The sequence below is a fragment of the Rhinatrema bivittatum genome, chromosome 8, assembly GCF_901001135.1.
Source record: "Rhinatrema bivittatum chromosome 8, aRhiBiv1.1, whole genome shotgun sequence".
NCBI classification, from domain to species: domain Eukaryota; kingdom Metazoa; phylum Chordata; class Amphibia; order Gymnophiona; family Rhinatrematidae; genus Rhinatrema; species Rhinatrema bivittatum.
In genome coordinates, this window is record NC_042622.1 from 241767000 (window position 1) to 241788224 (window position 21225).

The 21225-nt window shown below is 45.2% G+C and overlaps 1 protein-coding gene across 3 annotated transcripts in view; it reads right to left on the reverse strand.

Annotated features, from left to right (window-relative positions):
* The window catches only part of PDE4C (phosphodiesterase 4C), a 969601-nt gene that overhangs the window by 92353 nt on the left and 856023 nt on the right, over window positions 1-21225 (reverse strand). For all 3 annotated transcript variants that reach the window (XM_029614335.1, XM_029614336.1, XM_029614337.1), the window contains one exon: window positions 9026-9119. In XM_029614335.1, coding sequence (XP_029470195.1) covers window positions 9026-9119 — 94 coding nt within the window. The remainder of the gene's footprint in view (window positions 1-9025; window positions 9120-21225) is intronic.

Sequence of the window (21225 nt, forward strand, 5' to 3'; positions counted from 1 at the left end):
CATAAGTGATATTAAACATGTTTATTGTGTACTTTTGGCCAGGTGGAAGGTCTGGATTAACTGGGGAGGAGTTCAGGCTGAGGAATCTGGAGAGACTCAATGACCTGGAGGAGGACTGGGCGAACTGGTGGAGTAACTGGTAAAACTGGTAATGTCAATTACCTGTGCATGTTTTAAAATATATTAACTTATATGCTAAGTCAGAATTTGTGTGAATCCTACTTTATTTTTCCATGTAAAATATACATGCACATATTTTTAAAACAAGTCAGAAAAGTATGCGTGTTCAGTACATTGAAATACTCACTTTCAATGCATTGCATGTATTTGCACGCAAGTATACATACGTGTGTATGTTCTAGGGCAGCAGTTCTCAACCAGTGTGTCGCCAAGAACACGCAGGTGTGTCGCCACACTTCCAGGTCCCCCGCAGCTAGTCAGCGGCACCGGCATGCTCTCTTCTTCCCACCCCCCCCCCCGCGGCCTGGAAGAGGAAGTGGTGAGCAGCAGGTGTGTGCGCGGGAACTAGAGACCAGAAGAAAAGGAGAGGCACGGCCTGAAAAATAAGCAGCACAGGTCGGAGTAAGTTGAGGAACAACATCAACCCTCGCGGCCGATGGGACTCCTTTCTCCGCGAGGGCTGAAAATGAAGGAGGTTGCTGCTGCCGCTAGTTTGGGGGGGGGGGGGGGGGGGAGTAAGTGAACGAACAAGCATGTGTGTTTGACATCCTGTGTGTGTGTGTGAGATAGCATGTATGTGAATGATTGAGAGCCTGTATATGTGAAAGAGAGTATGTGTGTGATTGACAGCCTGTGTGTGAGAGAGAGCATGAATGTAAGTTTGTGACTGAGAACCTGTATGTGTAAGTTTGTGATTGAAAACTTGTATGTGTGAAAAAGAATGTGTGTGTGATTGAGATCCTTTGTGTGTGAGAGAGATCATGTGTATGTTTGATTAAGAGCCTGGGTGTATAAGTAAGAGAGAGAGCATGTGTGTAAGCATGTGAATGATAGTCTGTGTGTGAGAGAAAAAGACAGCATGTATGTGTGTGATTGAAAGACTGTGAAAAGATAGACAGCATGTGTGTAAATGTGTAATTAAGAGCCTATATAAGTGAGAGAGAAAAGGCATGTGTATATGTGAGCGATTGAGAGCCAGTGTGTGAGAGAGAGAGAGGAGAAAGTTCCAAGCAAACCATCCCTCCTCCTGCTAATTCAAAACAATCTCAGGGCACCTGGATATCAAAAGTTCCCAGGTATGCAGAGCAAAACATTTTTTAAATCATTATTTTTCATTATTGGGCCTTTATATCTGCTATTTTGACATATTTTATTGGTATCTAGAAATTTTTGATATGAGTTTTTATTATTGGATATTCCATTCATCAGCTGTTTTGAAAGAATCTGTTCTTTTTGTTAGTATGGTTTTGCTGCTATTGATTTTATATTTTTTTATTTGTTTTATAAGGATGGGTGATGTTTCTTTTTTTCCTTTATTACACTGCATACTCTGGCTTGTTGCAGTTTCCAATTCAGTTTTTGTCTGCATGCTTCTAGTTATGCGTTTTGGTCTCTTTATTTTTTGTTAGGTGAGGGTCAGCACTTGTGATTCAGGTGAGGTTTTCTGCTGGCGTGTAGTTTCTGTGTAGGGCTCTATAGTAGCCTGGCTTGGTCTGTTTTCCTAATAGGAGATGTATTGGAGTCTTAAGGCCTGGTGTAATATTTTCAGTGTTGCCTTTTCTTAGATAAGGTGGTTACTGTTTAAGTGCTGGAAAGTTTACTATTTATGCAATTTCTGTTCAGACAGAATACGTATCTTTTATTCTTAACAATAAAAATAATACTGGACCTTTATGAATTGTAATGAGCAGTGTCACACATGTGAGCGTGGTCTGTCAGGTGTGTCACGATGGGAAAAAGGTTGAGAACCACTGTTCTAGAGTAGAGATACTTATATTTTATACTACGTGTGTGTGATATGCACGGATTATAAAATACTATTGTAAATCTATGCACAGCCATATATGCGCGTATATGCTGCTGCATGCAGTGGTGGAAAGTTATCCTTTTAGACTAAATTTAAGCAGCTATCTCAGATGAGTCTTCAGTATGGATATTTTGAAAACCAGGTCTTTTTTGCAGCTCTTAGGACTGGAATTCAAATAAGAGATAGCAAAGCCATTGTAATATATTTGAAAAAAAAAAGATGCTATTCAAAAATCAACACTATTGCATTGCAGCAAGCATTTGCATGATGTGTGACTCACCATCAATGGTGCTGTACATTCATCACTCTCTCTCAGGGTTCAATCATGTCAGATCACTTTACTGAAGTAGTTCAATCACCTCTTCACATTATTTTTAGTTTTCTTGACACACAAGTGCTCCAGAATGGCGTCAAGTTAACCCTGCCGACTTCTCAGCTTCCTCAGATTGACTCAGGGCAACCATCGCTTGTTGCTAGGCTCAGGCCAAGAACTAGGTTTTGTTGTCAGAAAGAAGAAGTTTCATTTTACTGCTTTTGGTGCTTCTTCTTCACACCATGGACCCCTTCTCTTCCTCTCTGTAAATCAATATACCCTTTCCTCCACCCCTTGCACATTCCTCATTGGTGGTTGCTAAGATATCAAAGCAGAAGCTCAGCTTAAAAAAAAATTTCAATATGGCTGACATAAGGGGCACAGGAGGACAGGCCACCAGGAGGATTTTCTTTTTAACCCTAACAGGAGAGGTACACGTAGCATATCTTTCAGAGTTTTCACAGTAAAGTGACATCCACCAAGTGCAGCACAGTGGAAGGTGCTACACTTGGTGGATGCAGGAGGCTACTGTCTGCTGTCATTTTATAGCATGGCTGTGACATGACTGGGAGCGTTTCTACTTTTAGTCCCTTGCCAGCTTGATACTGGCCAACTCGAGGCCATGCCTGTGCACCTTCCTTTGGATGTAGAGAACTATGGACGGCTTAATTTGAAAAAAAAAATTCTCTCATTTGCTATGATATGTAAATTGTAAGCCCTTCAAGGGGAGGAACTGGCTACTTTCTGTATTGGTTTTAATCACTACATACCTTCTATATTTTACCTGCTTTTACCTCCCTTCTCTTATGCAGTTTTGTGTACACAGATGATAACTTATAAATAATAATAATGTATCATTTTATCTGTAAAAGGAGCAGTTCTCTCTATTCCATTCAAACTAAAATAATTTTGCCTATATCCTTACCTCAGATGGTGCTTAGGTGTTTTCTTTTTATTAAAAGAAACCCAATTATTCTGAACCTAAATTATGCTTTCATTATGGCTGCGTCCCATTTATAAAAGTCTGCTTCCCTGAGTGTGCTCTGCAGCTGTTCATGCTGTCTGCAGCCTGTTTTTTGGGACAGATTTCCAATACAGAACTTAAAAGCACTTATGATCTGGGCATGACGAGAAAGCAGAAACAAAACAGGGCAGGACATTGAGATTTTAGTTATGATGAGATAACTGAATATTTCCAAAAATAGTTTTTAATAAAAGAGGACACCTGCTTTAAAGGAAGGTAGAAACGTGAGAAATCCAGCCTGAAGATTCCACATAACTCTTTGGCTGGTAATAATGTGACATTAAAGCATTTGCCACACTCTAAATCTATTCCCCTTTGACTGTATTATACATCACCAAGGGGTGCTCATGTAGTTCAGCAGGTTGACAAGTACCTCCCCATCCCCAGTCATACTTTTGCATATACAAAGGTCAGCATACGCAATGGTGTCTGTTGAGAAGATGCCAACAGCCTGACTGATGTGAGGACCATCAACAAATAAAACTGCTATTGTGGAAACTTTCAACTCCTACTGGGTAGTAAACCGGGAATTTCGTGGTCTTTTGGTGACATCATATGAACTACTGTGCTTAACAGTGAGATGGTCCATGCTAGCCCATTTCTTTGAGAAGAGCTGATAGCCAGACCAATGCAGGGACAGTCAACAAATACATCTACTACTTTCACTGAGGAGCAGATAGGAAGGTCAGTGCTTGCGTGATCCTTGGACCTGCTCATATCTGGTTACGTGAATCTTATGCCATATGAGAAAGGACATCACTTTGGTACATTCCTTGGAACATTTTTATGCAGCATTTGAAATGTCACACCGATCAGGATCCAGTATCATATGGAATCCAGGATAACTCATTGTACAGATAGTATTTTAAAGTTTTCCTTTGAAAAAGACATCTTCCACTAAAAACTGGTCATGTCAGGACTTCATGATGTGAAAAGGTCTATTATTCTCTGCACGCTCTGCTGGAATTTTACGTGTGAACCAGTTCTTTTAGGACCATTATTTTGATCTTTGCACTCACTTATTTACTGTATCATTAAACGGGTATTTATTTGTGATGTGTTACATGTTTTCTAATATCTCAATTTGATGTTATTCATACTTCCACCACTTTCCCTGTTTTAGCATATACAATGGAACAACAGCTGGACTGTTCCACTGCAACTCCTTGTGGGGGATGAGGGGGAACCTGTCTCCTGTGGAGGCTTTTTTTGGTACACTATTTTTGATTGATCACCTACAAATATAAAATCGGTCAGTGCTTTTTGAGAAGATAATTGGTGCTGCATCTGTGTCTTATTCATTTATTTATTTATTTACTGGAAAGTTGAAAAGTTCATTATTTATTGAAAAGTTCTTCTATACCGCCCATACACAACCCTAAGCAGTTTATAATCATCATAAAATAAACAAAAACAACTTTCTTGTACAAGGCTTTTACTGTGCACAACTATGGCTCCCTTAGCTTGCTAATCTTTTAGCTTGTAAGGTGACAATCAAAGAGTAAGTCACTGTTATGCTCAGGCTTATGGACCCTTGGACCGACGGGAGGATGGAATACCTTAGGAGGAAGATCCGTAGGTTCTCCCGTCGGGTGGCAAGGCAGGAACAGAAGACGTGACCAGCTGGCCCTCGGCACTGGAGACAAAGGCGACTGAGGAGGCAGATGAAGAGTCGTGACGTCGAAGGAAGGGAGTGTGTCTTCGCCACTGGAAGTCCGCGGTCCCCCCAGGAGGAGCCCGTAGGGACCCGGACCGCTGGGACTTAGGTGGACCTTTGAGAGGTCAAGAAGTTCGGTACAAGGGCTAACTGGAGCTTCACCCCTGGAAGCCCGTGGTCCCCCCGGGAGGAGCCCGTAGGGACCCTGGCCGCTGGGACTTAGGCGGGCCCTTGGAGACAATGGTCAGAAGAAGTCCGAGGTCAAGTGCCAGAGGGTCGTCGCTTACCAGTCCGAGGTCACACACCGAGAGATCACCACTTGCCAATCCGAAGTCAATACCAGGAATCACCGCTAGCTGATCCGAAGTTAAGAACCAGGAACACCAAGATGAACCAAGAACAAGGCTCCAAAGCACAAGAACTCATCTAAGCAAGCAGACCTGACTAACCACGGAAGTTGCCAAGTCAAGGAATGAGCAGAGGAAGCCTCCTTATATACTTCCTCTGCTCTGGATCATTGAAGGCAGCTGAGTGTAATTAAAGGGCTTAGGTCCCTTTAATTCTGGTGAGGAGGCGCGGCCTCGCGCCTAAAATGGCGACGGCCATCTTGGATTCCGGCCGCGGGGGAGAAGCTGTAGCTGCCGCACCGGGGAAGCAGGGATGGCTCCCAGCCGTATGGGAACCCCGGGGACCCGTGTTGATGCACAGGAACCGCAGCACTGGACCGGGGCTTCTCACCCGGTGTTTGCCACGGCGAGTTGCCGCCACGGTCAGGTAGGGGGACACGCCCACAGACGGCCACGGGCGCAGAACACAACAGTCACACTGGTAGCAACACCTTCTGACTTAGGGAAAAAAAAAGCAGAGGGAGGTACTGGCAACAGAAAAGTGGGAGTTTTTTGTGTTTTTTCATCTTCTTCATTAAAGAATTGAAAAATGAAATTTCAGATCTATTAGTAAAAATTTGTAACCTATCATTAAAATCATCCATTGTACTTGAAGAATGGAAGGTGGCCAATGTAACCTCGATATTTAAAAAGGGCTCCAGGGGTGATCCGGGAAACTAAAGACCGGTGAGCCTGAGTTCAGTGCGAGGTAAAATAGAAACTATTCTAAAGATCAAAATCACAGAGCATATAAAAAGACATGGTTTAATGGAACACAGTCAGCATGGATTTACCCAAGGGAAGTCTTGCCTCACAAATCTGCTACATTTTTTAAAAAAGGGTTAATAAACATGGATAAAGGTGAACCGGTAGATGTATTTAGATTTTCAGAAGGCATTTGACAAAGTCCCTCATGAGAGGCTTCTAAGAAAACTAAAAGGTCATGGGATTACAAACTGGTTAAAAGACTGGAAACAGAGAGTAGGATTAAAAGGTCAGTTTTCTCAGTGGAAAAGGGTAAACAGTGGAGTGCCTAAAGGATCTGTACTTGGACCGGTGCTTTTCAATATATTTATAAATGATCTAGAAAGAGGTACGACGAGTGAGGTGATCAAATTTGCAGATGACACAAAGTTATTCAGAGTAATTAAATCATATGCAGATTGTGATAAATTGCAAGAGGGCCATGCAAGACTGGAACATTGGGCATCTAAATGGCAGATGAAATTTAATGTGGACAAGTGCAAAGTGATGCATATAGGGAAAAATAACCCATGCTGTAGTTACATGATGTTAAGTTCCATATCAGGAGTTACTACCCAGGGAAAAGATCTAGACGTCATAGTAGATAATACATTGAAATCATCAGCTCAGTGTGCTGCAGTGGTCAAGAAAGCAAACAGAATGTTAGCAATTATTAGGAAGGGAATGGTGAATAAAACAGAAAATATCATAATGCCTCTGTATCGCTCCATGGTGAGACCGTACCTTGTGTACTGTGTTCAATTCTGGATGCTGCTTCTCAAAAAAGATATAGTTGCACTGGAGAAAGTACAGAGAATGGCAACCAAAATGATAAAGTGCACAGAATGGCTTCCTTATGAGGAAAGGCTAAATACGGTAGTTTAGGGCTGTTGAGCTTGGAGAAGAGATGGCTGAGGAGGCTTGATAAGAGGTCTATAAAATCATGAGAGGACTAGAATGGGTAAATGTGAATTGGTTATTTACTCTTTTGGATAATAGAAGGACTAGGGGGCACTCCATGAAGTTAGCAAGTAGCACATTTAAAACAAATAGGAGAAAATTATTTTTCACTCAGTGCACAATTAAGCTCTGGAATTTGTTGCTGGAGGATATGGTTACGACAGTTAGTGTAGCTGGGTTTAAAAAAGGTTTGGTTAAACTCCTGGAGAAGTCCATAAAGAATTAATCAGGTTGACTTATGAAATAGACACTGCTATTACTGGCATAAGTAGCATGGGATCTATTTAATGTTTGGGTATTTTCCAGGTACTTGTAACCTGGATTGGCCACTGTTGGAAACAAGATGCTGGGCTTGATGGACTCTCAGTCTGACCCAGTATGGCAACTTCTTATGTTCTTATGTAAGGGGTCCTAAAAATGTTCCTTACTAGTTAGTTGTTTCTCCCCAAGGATTCACAGCCATGTCAGATAGAAGGCTTGGTGGTCTTTTTAGACATTCTCCATTAGAAGCACTGTTCCCTCTAAGTGTGTGCAAGAAAGGTTGAAAAAAAAAACTGAACAAAAAGTTTAATTTATTAAGCAATTTCATTTAACATACAGATTCTTGTTTTGCAGTTTTACTTGTGTTTCAGTCTGGTATTACCCAAATAAAATGGCAAAATATAAAATAAAATATCTTTACTACATAATTATGTTTATCTCTAAAAATATGAAATTAAATATAATTTATTTTATGTTTTCTATTTATTTAAAACAAATGATATGCTAAAATAACTTAAATGAGAATTATTTTTATTAAAACAATCACTCAACACTTTCAAAATCCCAATATTATTTGCATTATACTTGTTCAGGCTCACTTGGCTCTTACTGCACAACTTATACTCAGTTTATAAAAAATTGCGCATAACCTGCCAAAAATTAGAGGGAACATTGATTGGGAAATGTCTAAGGTTTGGATGCTTGAACAAAACCCAAGGAGCCCAGTAGGCTTTGGGCTCCTTTAGTGCTGGGACTAGCTTTTTCTGTGCCTGGGGCAGATATTTAGAATTACATCCTCCCCCTACCCCCCCTGACTTCCCAGTAGTTGCTCCAGTATAGAGCTCTCTCCTTTGGAGGCAAAGGCACAGTTGTCCCTCTGGCTGTGGCAGCTTCAGCAAAGGTCAAATAGGTCAGGATTCAGTACCTGAGAAACCTTTCCTGGATATTCAGCAGCACTTAGCCATGTCAGGATTCTGCTGAGTATGCCTGGCAAGAGTCACCCAGGTAACTTTAAGTCAGTGATTTTTCAGAGCAGACTACCTAAGTTTATTTGGCTAGTGATGAATATACTGGCACCAGCTAGAGAAATTATAGCCATGCCCTTGGAACAACCATTATCCTGCCTCTTTTTATCTAGCTAAATTCTAGATGAATAACGATGCATCTGTGTAAAATTTCACCTGTGAGAGGGGCAGGAAATTCAAATCTTTTGATCATCGACCTCAAAAAAATGATGACAGACAAGGGCTGCAATGCTTGTCTAGGCTGCCCATTCATGATGCAATATCTGCAGAATTCACCAGTGCTGATTACCGCTGTCTGTCCAGAAGAAAACTAGATTCTTTGCAGGCTGAGATGCCTTTTATAGGACTAAGATGTACATGAGCTTGTCCATTCCTGAGATATGAACAAAGAAGGGATCCATGTGGTCTGGAAAACTCATATGCATCATCCTCCTAATTTATATTAAGGATTTACGCAAGCTATCACTGCCTGCAAAGGAAATGGCTGCAAGGTGTTTTTATCTGGCTAGTTAACGCCACAAAAGGAGGAAGACACCATATGAGTTATCATTAACAGGACTAAGTATAACCACAACACTGGTAAAAGAATGGTCACTTTTTCGCTACAACATGTTAAATATGGAATATCTGTGATGTACAAAGCTAAGAGTCTCATGCCAGCTACTCACCTAAAAATGTGTTTGCTATGTATTCGGAGACCTGGTTCCCAGAGCGGCTAGTTTCTGATAAGTGGGTCAGTTCTCTGTTCAGCATCCTTTTAAACTGTAAGAGCAAACAAGATCTTAGAAACAACAATTGATCTATAGGTTTCTGTCCACAGAGAAGAGATCATGGAACACTTATTGGACAACGAGCCATCTAGCGGTTATTCAAGACTGTTCCTGGGACATGAGAAGCCGACTCCCCTCTATTCAAGATCTTATAGCCTCTCTCTCAGGCCGCTACAGTACAGTGCACTCCGGCGGAGCACGCTGTTAACCCGCATTTGGACGCGCGTTTTCGACGCGCTAGCTTTACCCCTTATTCAGTAAGGGGTAATAGTGTGTTGAAAACGCGCGGCCAACCCCCCCTCCCCCCGAAACTAATAGCGCCCGCAACATGCAAATGTATGTTAATGGCCCTATTAGTTATTCCCGCGCGATTCAGTAAGTAAAATGTGCAACCAAGCCACACATTTTACTTGCAGAAATTAGCGCCTACCCAAAGGTAGGCATTAATTTCTGCCGGCACTGGGAAAGTGTACAGAAAAACAGTAAAAACTGCTTTTCTGAACACCCTCCGACTTAATATCATGGCGATATTTTTTTTTTGACAGGAGCAGCTTCTGTTTGACAGCCAATGCTCAATTTTGCCGGCGTCCGGTTTCCGAACCCGTGGCTGTCAGTAGATTTGAGAACAGACGCCGGCAAAATTGAGCATCGGCTGTCAAACTCGCTGACAGACGCTGCTCCTGTCAAAAAAGAGGCGCTAGGGATGCACTAGTGTCCCTAGTGCCTCTTTTTACCGTGGGCCCTCATTTGAATACTAAATCGCGGAGAGAGCAGGAGAGCAGGAGAGTGGCCTGCGCTCGCCTGCTCTCCCGCGACTTTTACTGTATTGGCCTGACTGAGGGCAGTTTTCAAAGGGATTCTCCACCGGTAAATAATGGGTGTTTCCCCGCAAAGAAGGTCCCTTTGAAAATTGCTCCCCTCCCCCTTTGTGGGAACAGGGCTGGTGGTAGCTTTTATGTTGTCCTGTGCTAACAATTAATGTGCTTCCACCCCCCCCCCCCCCCAGATCATTCATTCTCTATCCTGGGCCCACCAAAAACACACCCAGCTCCCTTCAGTGATACAATCTTTAAAAACTGACCCCCCACCCTCCACCTGGTGCAAGGGTATTAAGTGCCCTAGGCGAACCTAGATCCTTGTACAACACCTCCTGCTCCATTCCACACACACAGTTAAGAGTTATGCGTTTATATTTTACATGAAAAATATCAAAGTACAGTATTCTGAGGAAACAATATCACTGTGGCTGTGATACCAATCAGAAATCCCTGCAAAAAAGACATTTGGAACCCGTATGGTATTAAGCCTATTGTGTTGTATGTCGGGTGTGGGCTTGACCCTCCGAAAGCCCTAAAACACTAATACACTTCCTATCAGTCACACATACAGAACAGACCCTTACCAAATACAGAATAGAGCAACCATAAAGCAGAAATACAAATGTGCAGACAAAAACTGAACTGGAAACTGCAAGAAGCCAGACACTCTATGCAGTGCAACAATAAAAAGCCAGAACCATCACCATTCCTCAAACATCAACAATAAAATCAAGAAATAAAATAAATACATAATCATAATACTAAAATCATACTAATAATATTATTTCAGAAAAAGCAGATGAATAAACGATCAAATGATTAAAAACTTATACAATTTTTTTTAAATGTCCCAAACACCAATAAAATATTTCAAAACAGCAGACACAGCAAATAACACCTGAAAATAAAACTAAAAAGGATTTTAAAAATTCACGCTCTCCATATCTGAAACTTTGATTTCCAGTAACCCTGAGATTGTTGTGGATTAGTGGGAGTGGGATGCACAAACCTTTCCTCTCTCTCTCTCATATATACACACACAAGCTCATATGCATGTGTTGAATACCGCGGGCCAGCACAAGAGGAGGAGCTGCTGTGACCTGCTGCTTCTTCTGCCGCTGGTAGAATTGGGTTCACCTGTAGTACCACGGGCCTCCTGATTTTCTGCTGCCAGTGGGATCGGCTCCACCAGTGGCACCATGGGCCTCCACTTCTTCCACTGCCAGTGGGATCAGGTCCACCAGCAGCAACACGAGCTTCTCCCTGATCCCAATGCCGCCCCACTAGGTGTGCTGCTCTATGCTACTGCACGGTTTGCACACCCAGTGGCGCCGGACCTGTGTGGGAAAAAGGTCAGGCTGGAAAATGTAAGTGCAGGAAGTGCACTTTAAAATCCCTGCATCTACAAAGTACATAGAATAAAGTCTCTCCATGGTATTGGCCTGCCTTGGAATTTCACAGGAAGTTTCCCTTTGGAAATCAGCTTGCAGGCCTATGGTGAAGAGGCTGAAAATTGTCCTCTTTATCCCCCTAGGCCTCCAAGACCCAGATGAATACAAGGAATTTGTCTAAATATGGATTTTCTCTGCATTGGTTTGCACTCAATCCTATGATTCTAAGGGGAGGTAGATGTAGTGTAAAGAGAAGAAATTTATTAATAAATATGTAGTTTTACTTTTAAGATGGGGATTTAATCTAACAACTCATGCCACCTTCCTGTGCTTCAGTGTACTCACACGTAATGGGATAATGATCAGAGACAGAAACATCCCTCTCTATTACTCAGACCCCTCAGCTTACCATGACCCACAAATTCTCTATGAATCAGGGGAAAGGGATCATGAGTAACCCAAATGAATTCCAGCTCCCAATCCATGGACCCCTCATTTTGGTCTGGTCTACCTCTAAGTAATTGTAAAGCAGAGTTGCTTACCTGTAACAGGTGTTCTCACAGGACAGCAGGATGTTAGTCCTCACACACGGGTGACATCACAGGATGGAGCCCAATCACGGAACACTTTTGTCAAAGTTTTCTAGAATTTTGATTGGTACCTACTGGGCATGCCCAGCATGGCACTAACCCTGCATCCAGCAGGGGTCCCCTTTCAGTCTCGTCTTATAGTAAAAAGTATGTGCGAAAAATAAAATAGAAAACGTAAGCAAACCCAACTCTGCGGAGTAGCGGGCGGATTTCGTGAGGACTAAGATCCTGCTGTCCTGTGAGAAAGTAACAGGTGTTCTCACAGGACAAGCAGGATGGTAGTCCTCACATATGGGTGAGTACCGAGCTGAGGATGCCCGAGCAATACACCAAATGCATCGAAAGACGTGCAACAGGCACAACAAAAGGGGTGGAATTTGGTAAGGAGGGCATCCTGAAACCCTGGACGGGTTGGTGGAAGGATGTTGGGTAGTTAAACTGAAAACAAGTTGCGAAGAACCGACTGGTCAAAGATGGAATCTTGCCTGCCAGCCTTATCTAAGCAATAATGGGCTGCGAATGTATGGAGAGAACTTCAGGTAACAGCCTTACAAATATCAGCAAGCGGCACCAAACGGAGGTGCGCTACTGATGTCACCATGGCCCTGATAGTGTGTGTGTTCACACGGTCTTGCAGCGGAATGCCTGCTTGCTGGTAGCAAAAAGAAATACAGTCCGCTAACCAGGAGGAGAGGGTCTGCTTTCCCACAGGATTTCCTAATTTGATAGTGTCGAAAGGAACAAACAACTGAGTGGATTTCCTGTGGGCCGATGTGCGGTCTAGATAGAAGGCTAGGGCAAGTTTGCAGTCCAAGGAATGCAGAGCCTGTTCTCCTGGGTTTGAATGGGGTCTGGGAAAAAAGGTAGGTAGGATGATGGATTGATTAAGATGAAATTCAGACACTACCTTTGGTAAGAACTCAGGGTGAGTGCGGAGCACTACCCTGTCATGCAGAATTTTAGTGTAAGGCGGGTAGGTAACTAAAGCCTGCAACTCACTAACTCTGCGAGCAGAGGTAATAGCGAGAAGAAAAATTACTTTCCAGGTGAGATAACGGATATTACAAGAGTGGAGAGGCTCATACGGAGGTTTCATGAGCCGCCCCAAAACTACATTAAGGTCCCAAACAGGGGCCAGAGGGCGCAGTGGAGGTTTTAAGTGGAGCAAGACTCTCATGAAGCGTGTTACTAAGGGTTGTGTTGAAATAGCGACATCCCCCAGGCCCTTATGAAACGCGGCTACTGCGCTGACATGCACCCTGATGGAGGAAGTTTTCAGGCCTGACTCCCACAGGTGACAGAGATAGTCCAGAAACTTTGCCGTGGAACAGGTGAAGGGGTCTATGGACATGGAAGTGCACCAGATCGTAAACCTCTTCCATTTAGCACGATAAGACCTTCTCATGGAAGGCTTTCGTGAAGCTACCAGGACTCGGGACACCGACTCTGAAAGGTTAAGAGTTTGGAGTATTAACCTTTCAACATACAGGCCATCAGGGATAGGGCCTGGAGGTTGGGGTGGCGAAGGCACCCGTCGTTCTGAGTTATCAGAAATGGATCCTTCCCTAGAGGAATGTGCCGGTGCACTGAGAGGTCCTGAAGGATTGGGAACCACACCTGGTGTGGCCAGTGAGGGGCTATTAGAATCATTATGTCCTTGTCCCTCTGTAACTTCACGAGACTCTTCGATATGAGTGGAAGTGGAGGGTATGCGTAGAGGAGACTGCTGGCCCACGAGAGGGCGAAAGCGTCCCTCGGTTGCGAGTGGTGGCTGCGAGTTAGAGAGCAGAAGTTTTCTACTTTGCAGTTGTGGACTGATGCAAAGAGGTCTATGTGAGGGTAACCCCAACGTTGGAATATTGTGCGCGCTACCGTGGGGTTGAGAGACCGCTTGTGCAGATGAAATGTGCGACTCAACTTGTCCGCCAACACATTGTCCACGCCCGGCAAGTAGGTGGCTGTGAGATACATCGAGTGGGAAAGGACCCACACCCATATCTGTGCCGCTTCCTGACACAGGAGGTAGGAGCCCTTCCCCACATCGCCACCTGATTGACAGTTTGAATCAGGATGGTTTTGTTCGAAAGGCAATCCTGAAAGACCTTGAGGGCATATCTGATTGCCCAAAGCTCCAGGAGATTTATCTGGTGTTTGGCTTCCTCTGGAGACCAGGTTCCCTGGGACTGTAGATCACCAACATGAGCACCCCACCCTAGGTTGGAGGCATCTGTCGTCAAGGTCATTTGAGGATCTGGAGCCTGAAATGGAAGACCTTGAAGTAGATTGGAGTGTTGTATCCACCAGGCAAGCGACAGGCGGAGCTGTGTGGTAACGAGAACAATGTTGGACATTGGCTGACAAGCTTGAACCTACTGGGATTTTAAAGTCCGCTGCATTTACTCTCATGGCTAGTTGGGCCATCGGAGTGACATGCACTGCGGACGCCTTGTGACCCAGCAGTATGAGGAAGTGACGAGCAGTTGAGGATACTCAAGTCTGCAAATGATGCGCCAGAGAGAACAGGGTAAAAGCCCAATCCTGAGGGAGGAAGGCTTTTGCCTGTATAGTGTTTAGGTCGGCCCCTATAAAGGATAGGGTTTGGGATGGAACTATCTTGGATTTGGGATAGTTGATTAGAAACCCTAGGGAGACCAGGGTATGGAGAGTGAGATGCAAAGACGCCAATGTGGCTTGCTGAGACGGAGCCCTTATCAACCAATCGTCAAGATAAGGGTAGACATAGACACCCTGACTCCTGAGGAAGGCTACGACCACTACGAGGCACTTGGTAAAGACTTGTGGATCGGACACTAGGCCGAATGGTAGTACACGGTACTGGAAGTAGCAAGGACTGACCAGGAATCGCAGGAATTTGTGATGAGATGGAATAATTGAAATGTGTGTGTATGTGTCTTGGAGATCCAGAGAGCACAGCCAATCCCCTCTTTGTAGAAGAGGAAGTAGAGAGCCCAAGGTCACCATCCTGAACTTCTCCCTTTGTAGATATTTGTTTAGGGCGCGAAGGTCCAGGATTGGACGAACACCACCTGACGTTTTTGGGATGAGGAAATACCGGGAATAGAACCCCTGCCCCTGTTGGGAGAGGGGTACTGGTTCTATTGCCTGGGACTGGAGGAGGGTTGAGACCTCCTGTTCTAGAAGGGGAGAGTGGTCGGACGATCCCCACATCAGCTGAGGTGGGGAGTCCACCGGTACAGTCAGGAAGTTGAGGTGGTAACCCTGAGTGACTACTGCAAGCACCCACTGATCGGTGGTGACTGTGTGCCAAATGTTGGTGAAGTGGCACAATCGACCGCCGACCGGTACAGATGGAAGAGGAGGTTGGCATATACTCTCCAGGAAGGAGTCAAAATCCTGATGCTGGTCGCGGCTCAGGAGCTGGCTGGGACTTCTGAGGTCGGGATTGTCTGGACTGACCTTGTTGATAAGGCTTGGAAGGGCGACCTCGGGAAGCCGGAGGATAATACCTTCTTGGTTTGTAGGCCAGCCGCCTGAATTTCCTCTTGGAGGTGGACGAGAAATCAGCAGGCACTGAAGAAAGTTGATGCAGTGTTTCATGGTGGTCCTTTAGCTGTGCCACAGTCTCCTGGATTTGTCTCCGAAAAGATTATCACCAGCACAGGGCAGGTCAGCCAACCTGTCCTGGACCTCTGGCCTTAGGTCGGAGGATTTCAACCAGGCCCACCTTCTTGCACTAATCCTCGCTGCGGACACCCTAGAGGCAGTGTCAAATATGTCGTACGCAGCGCAGACCTCATGCTTGCCCGCATCCAGGCCTTTTTGAGCCAGAGCATTTAGGTCATCCTGGAACTGGTCAGGTAAAGATTCAGAGAAATCCTGCATCTTCTTAAAAAGGTTTCTGTTATACTGGGTCATGTATAACTGGTAAGAAGCAATGCGAAATATAAGCATTGAGCCATGAAAGACCCGTCTGCCAAAAGCGTCCAGGGATTTTTGCTCTTTCCCTGGAGGTATGGAGGAATGAGGCTCGGAACGCCGTGCCTTTTTCTGGGCTGATTCCACCACCTCAGAGTGATGATCCAGTTGTGATCTTTGAAAGCCAGGAGCTGACTGTACAAGATAGGTGGCATCTGTCTTACGGTTTACAGGCAGAACCGAACCTGGGTGCTCCCAGTTCCTCTTTAGAAGATCAATTAGGATTTCATGAATAGGAATAGACATGATTTCCTTAGGGGCATCAAGGAACTGGAGTACTTCCAGCATCTTGTGCCTTGAATCCTCTTCTGTCTGAAGCTGAAAAGGAATAGTCTCAGACATTTCTTTAATGAAGTTAATAAAGGACAGATCCTCTGGAGGAGAACGCCTTCTCTCATCAGGGGGAGAGGGCTCTGAAGGCAGATAATCTGTATCTTGGGAAGAATCATCAGTTCAAGGATCATACGGTTGATCACCAGTTCCCTGAGGATCTCCAGAGGAAAGAAATGGCATTATTCCCAAAGGGCCAGGCCTGGGCATTGATGGCTTCGGAAGAGGTATTGATGGCGGCACCGAAGGCATCGATGGAGGCACCGATGGAACCGGCGACATCGATGGATGAGACGGTGGCAGAATTCCAGATGGCGATATGGGTATTGGTGTTTCTTCGCCATCCGATGACAAAGGTATCGGCATCGAAGGAAGAGGGCAAACCGGTGTCCTTGGTTCCAGCGCATCCAGTTTACCCAATAGCGGTGCAAGCGCCATGGGAATCGGATCGGTGACCTGCTCAGGCTCCAGTACCGGTGTCGATGGAGGATGGAATCCCTGCAGTGCTTTTCCGATGGCCTCTTGGATCATCCGATCCAATTCCTCACGGAAGCCTGGGGCGTGTAACCCTGGCTCCGGAGTAGGAGGCAATAGAGGTGAAACCGGAGGGTCCACCAGTAAAAGTGGAGTCGTGACTCCCTGCACCGATGAAGGTGGGGAACGCCTCGGTGACCCAGTCACAGAGGAGGATGGGGCCTTCTCTGGACGGGATTTCTTTGTCGGTGGCTCTGTCGATGCCGATGCCTTGCCTAGATCAGCGGACTGAGCCTTCTGATGCCGGTGTCAACGTTTTTCACAGTGTTTTCCTCGGTCCTTCTCCTGAGGGGATGAGGAAGATGTCGACACCTTCGGAGTAGTCGATGCCGGTTGGGCCACACCAGTGTCCTGGTGTTGGCGAGAGGTCAATGGCACCGGCTCAGACGAAGCAGTCGATGGAGTTGGGGGTTTTGAATGAAAAAGAAACTCCATCTTTTCTAAGTGGGCTTTATGGTTCTTTGGCATCATTTGGGCACATTTGGTGCAAGTTAGGGTATCGTGGGTGGACCCCAAGCACAATATACAAACTCTAATCAGGTCTGTGATGGACATTGTCCGAGGACATTAGGGGCACCGACGAAAACACGATGCCATGGTTTCGACAAAAATTTAGCCGCGGTGCGGTTGATGGCCAATAGGCCCCAAAGGGAAAACTTGACGGGAATCGACCACAACAAGGGTAAAGCCTTACCCTTCGACCACGGAGTACAGATATTGATAGGGGGACCCCTATGGGATAGAATTTTTTGAACATTTTTAAAGAAGTTCAGTGAGGAAAATTCCTGTCAGGAATCTCTAGAGAGCTCCTTAACCCGTGTGGCTACTGCTGTGTGGAAAAAAAGAGACTGAAGGGGGACCCCTGCTGGATGCAGGGTTAGTGCTATGCTGGGCATGCCCAGTAGGTGCCAGTCAAAGTTCTAGAAAACTTTGACAAAAGTGTTCTGTGATTGGGTTCCATCCTGTGATGTCACCCATATGTGAGGACTACCATCCTGCTTGTCCTGTGAGAATGACATGTTCCTTATCTCTCTTCTCCAGGAGTCTCTCTCTAGTAGGCTTTTACTGGAAAACCTGTGCTGAGATCTCCTTTTTTAAAGTTTCCTCACAGTACATTTCACACCTGATTGGTGCATCCTCTACTAAGCTTCATTTTACAGGCTGAAACCAGTTTCCCAACTTATCTAGGTAAAAAAATGGGGCAAGCCTCCTACACTGATTGCTTTCATGTTTCTGAAATTCTACATCTTGTAGCAAAAAATTCTGGGATTCTGGTTCCATGAAAGCCAACAATCTAAGCAGAGGTGAGAGAGCACTAACTATCTCTATGACTGTTATGATCAGGAGATTCGTGAACCCTTGGACCAACGGGGAGGTTGGTACTACCTTGGAAGATGGCTCCGCAGGTTCCCCCGTCGGGTGGCGAGGAGGAAAAGAAGCTGGGGCTGGCTGGATCCTCGCTGTAGGAGACTCAGAAGGACGCTGAGAGGATGCCGAGGCGTGAAGTCGGAGCAAGGGGCAGTTGGATCTTCACCACTGGAGACCCGCAGTCCCCCCAGGAAGAGCCCGTAGAGACCCGGGTCGCTGGGACTTAGGTGGACCTTTGAGAGGTCGAAGAGGCGTGAGGACGGTGCAAGGGCCAACTGGATCTTCGCCACTGGAAGCCCGCGGACTCCGGCAAGGAGCCCGTAGGGACCCGGGCCGCTGGGACTTAGGTGGGCCCTTGAAGGAGGATGGTCCAAGAGAAGTCTGAGTTCGAGTACCAGAGGATTGCCGCTTGCCAGTCCGAAGTCACACACTGAAGGATCACCGCTTGTCAGTCCGGTCACACACCGAGGAATTACCGAGAAGAAGCAGGAATCAGGAACTCGAGGATCCAGAAGACTCACCGAAGCAAGCAGACTCATACAACGAAGTTGCCAAGTCAAGGAATGGCTGTGGGCAGTCTCCTTATATACTTCCCTGTGCCTGGCCCATCAGGCACAGGTGAAGTCAATTTGAAGGACAAGGCCCCTTTAAATTCTGTAAGGAGGCGTGGCCTCGCGCCTATGGCGGCCATCTTGGATCCCGGACGCGGAGGAAGGCGGTCCGATGCCGTAAGGGAGAAGCAGGGATGCTTTCCCTGCCGGCAGCCACTGTGGAGGCCCACGTTGGTGCGAGGGCAAGTTGGGCCTGAGTTCCCTGGCTTCCTCGATGCTGCCGCCGTGAGTCAGGTAGGGGGTTGTGGCCGCGGCCACCCGTGGCCACAAAACACAACAATGACTTGCCTGAGTGGTGGGACGGACACTTGCTGGGTCTCTCCTGGGGACCCCGGGGGCTCCCGCCCCCCTGGGATGTCAGGGCCCTTCCAAACAGAAATGTATCTGTCTTTCCAAGTGTACACCATGCACGCTGCATTCATGTGCCACAATGACAATATACATGTATTTTTCAAAGAAGTGTTTACATGCATGTATGCTCCATGTATCATTTTCAGATGTACCCTGGACTAGCAATGTGTAAGATTAGGGAATTTTGCAGATAACTAACATGGAATTAAAGTTTAGTTGGAACTTGAGGAAGGCTCTTTTCTTTTTTTTTTTATTTTTCTTTTTTTTTTTTTTATTATTTTTTTTTTTTTTTTTTTTTTTTTATTTTATTTATTTATTGGTTATTTTTCAGTTTACAATAGGTCAATCATTACATTCAATTTTAATTGAATTGGTAAATAAAAAAACAAGGATAAACATATCTGCAATTACCACATAACAGAAAATAAATAAAAGAAAATATTTTTCGAAAAGCCATTCAAAAAATGTACATAATTGCATAATATGTAGTATATAACTAAAAAATCTAATGGTAACCATATCTCCAGGAATATGTGTATAACATCTGAGATAGCTAGACAATAGCAAGGGAGAAGAAAAAAAAGAAAACTTATTAATTCTGAAAACAGGCTCTTTTCTTGTATAGTGCCTCAGCTTTGGAATTCTCTTCTCAGGGAGAATCACTTGGAATCAAATTATTTAACATTCGGATATCTGACAAAATCCTGACTTTTAAAATGTACTTTTGGAGAGTAGCTGGATTGTAATTTCATTATCTGAGATGTTATTAGTCATATCATGTTGATTTTGAAATTATGTTTAAGGCTTTATTATTATTATATCATTAATTTTTTGGAGAACAATTTTATAACAGTGCAGAGAGGGCTGAAGTCTGCATGTAGAAAGTACACGCAGATTTCAGTCCACATTTTCAAAGTGGATTTCTGAGTGTAAATCCGCCTTGAAAATTAGGGGTTGTAGGTGTGTGCGCACACTTTCAAAAATTGAAAATATATGCTATCCCAACCCCAGCTCAGTCCCCCAGAACACATCTTTCCTGTACGCATATAGGTATATGTGGAATCACTTCTACGTGTACACCTTCCCTTTCCCCTGGGTAATTTTCGAAAGCCCCTTTATGGGTTTTAAGTGCTTTGAAAATTCAGCCCTTAATGTGCTGCCAGTTTTATTTTATTGGATTATTTAATTAATTTATCATACAATACATTATTATTGTATTGTATGCTGCCTTGAGCATTTCTATGAAAAGGTGGTGTTGCGACCGCGGGGCCTTCGAATCCTGGTGAGGACGTGGAGGTGCCTACTCCTGAGAGATTGTGAGCCCTTGGGCCACGGCGTGGCTCAGGGAGGAGCCCCAAGACACACCGTGAGAGGTGAGTGTGTACAGGCATGGGTGGAGCAGGAACAAGGCTGGACTTGAAACAAGGCAAGGAACATCAGGAACTGGATCAAGGCAAGCTCAGCCCTCCACTGAACCTACACGCACTAGTGAGACCCAGCAATGCAATGCTGGTCTCAGGAGTAGCCCTCCGATCACTCGGTGCCCTTCCAGACCAGACGCTTGGGAACGACGAGTGCGTGAGGCCAAGCGGAGGCTTAAGGCAGGAACAAGACGAGACATGGAACTTTGGAACTTAGAAGACTCAGGATACTTGGACAAAGTCTCGGGATACTTGGAAGACTCGGACAAAGACTCAGGATACTTGGAAATCTCAGACAAGGATTCAGGAACTTGGAAGTCTCAGATGAGGATTCAGGCATTAGTACTGGGTGAGTACTGCATTGCAGTGCACCCTACACAGCCACCCATGGCTGGTTGCGGACCACGCCGGAAGCAAAGCAGACTCCAGGCGAAACAGTGGAACTTGGAACTGGAAACATGTCGAAGGTTCAGGACAGGCCAGCACTGAGGTGCGCACTATATAGCTGCCCGTGGCTGGTTGCGGACCACGCTGAAGCGGTGCAGGTTCTGGCAGTGTCTTGGGCATGGTCTGAAGCAGACACAAAGTACTTCGAAAACCGGGACAGGATTCAAGACTCGGAACTCGGATTTCAGGAACAGACTTCAGCATTAAAAACAAGGGCCTTCTGGAGACTTGCACTGCAGATATGAAGACTGCATGTCTGCACTGCAGATATGAAGACATG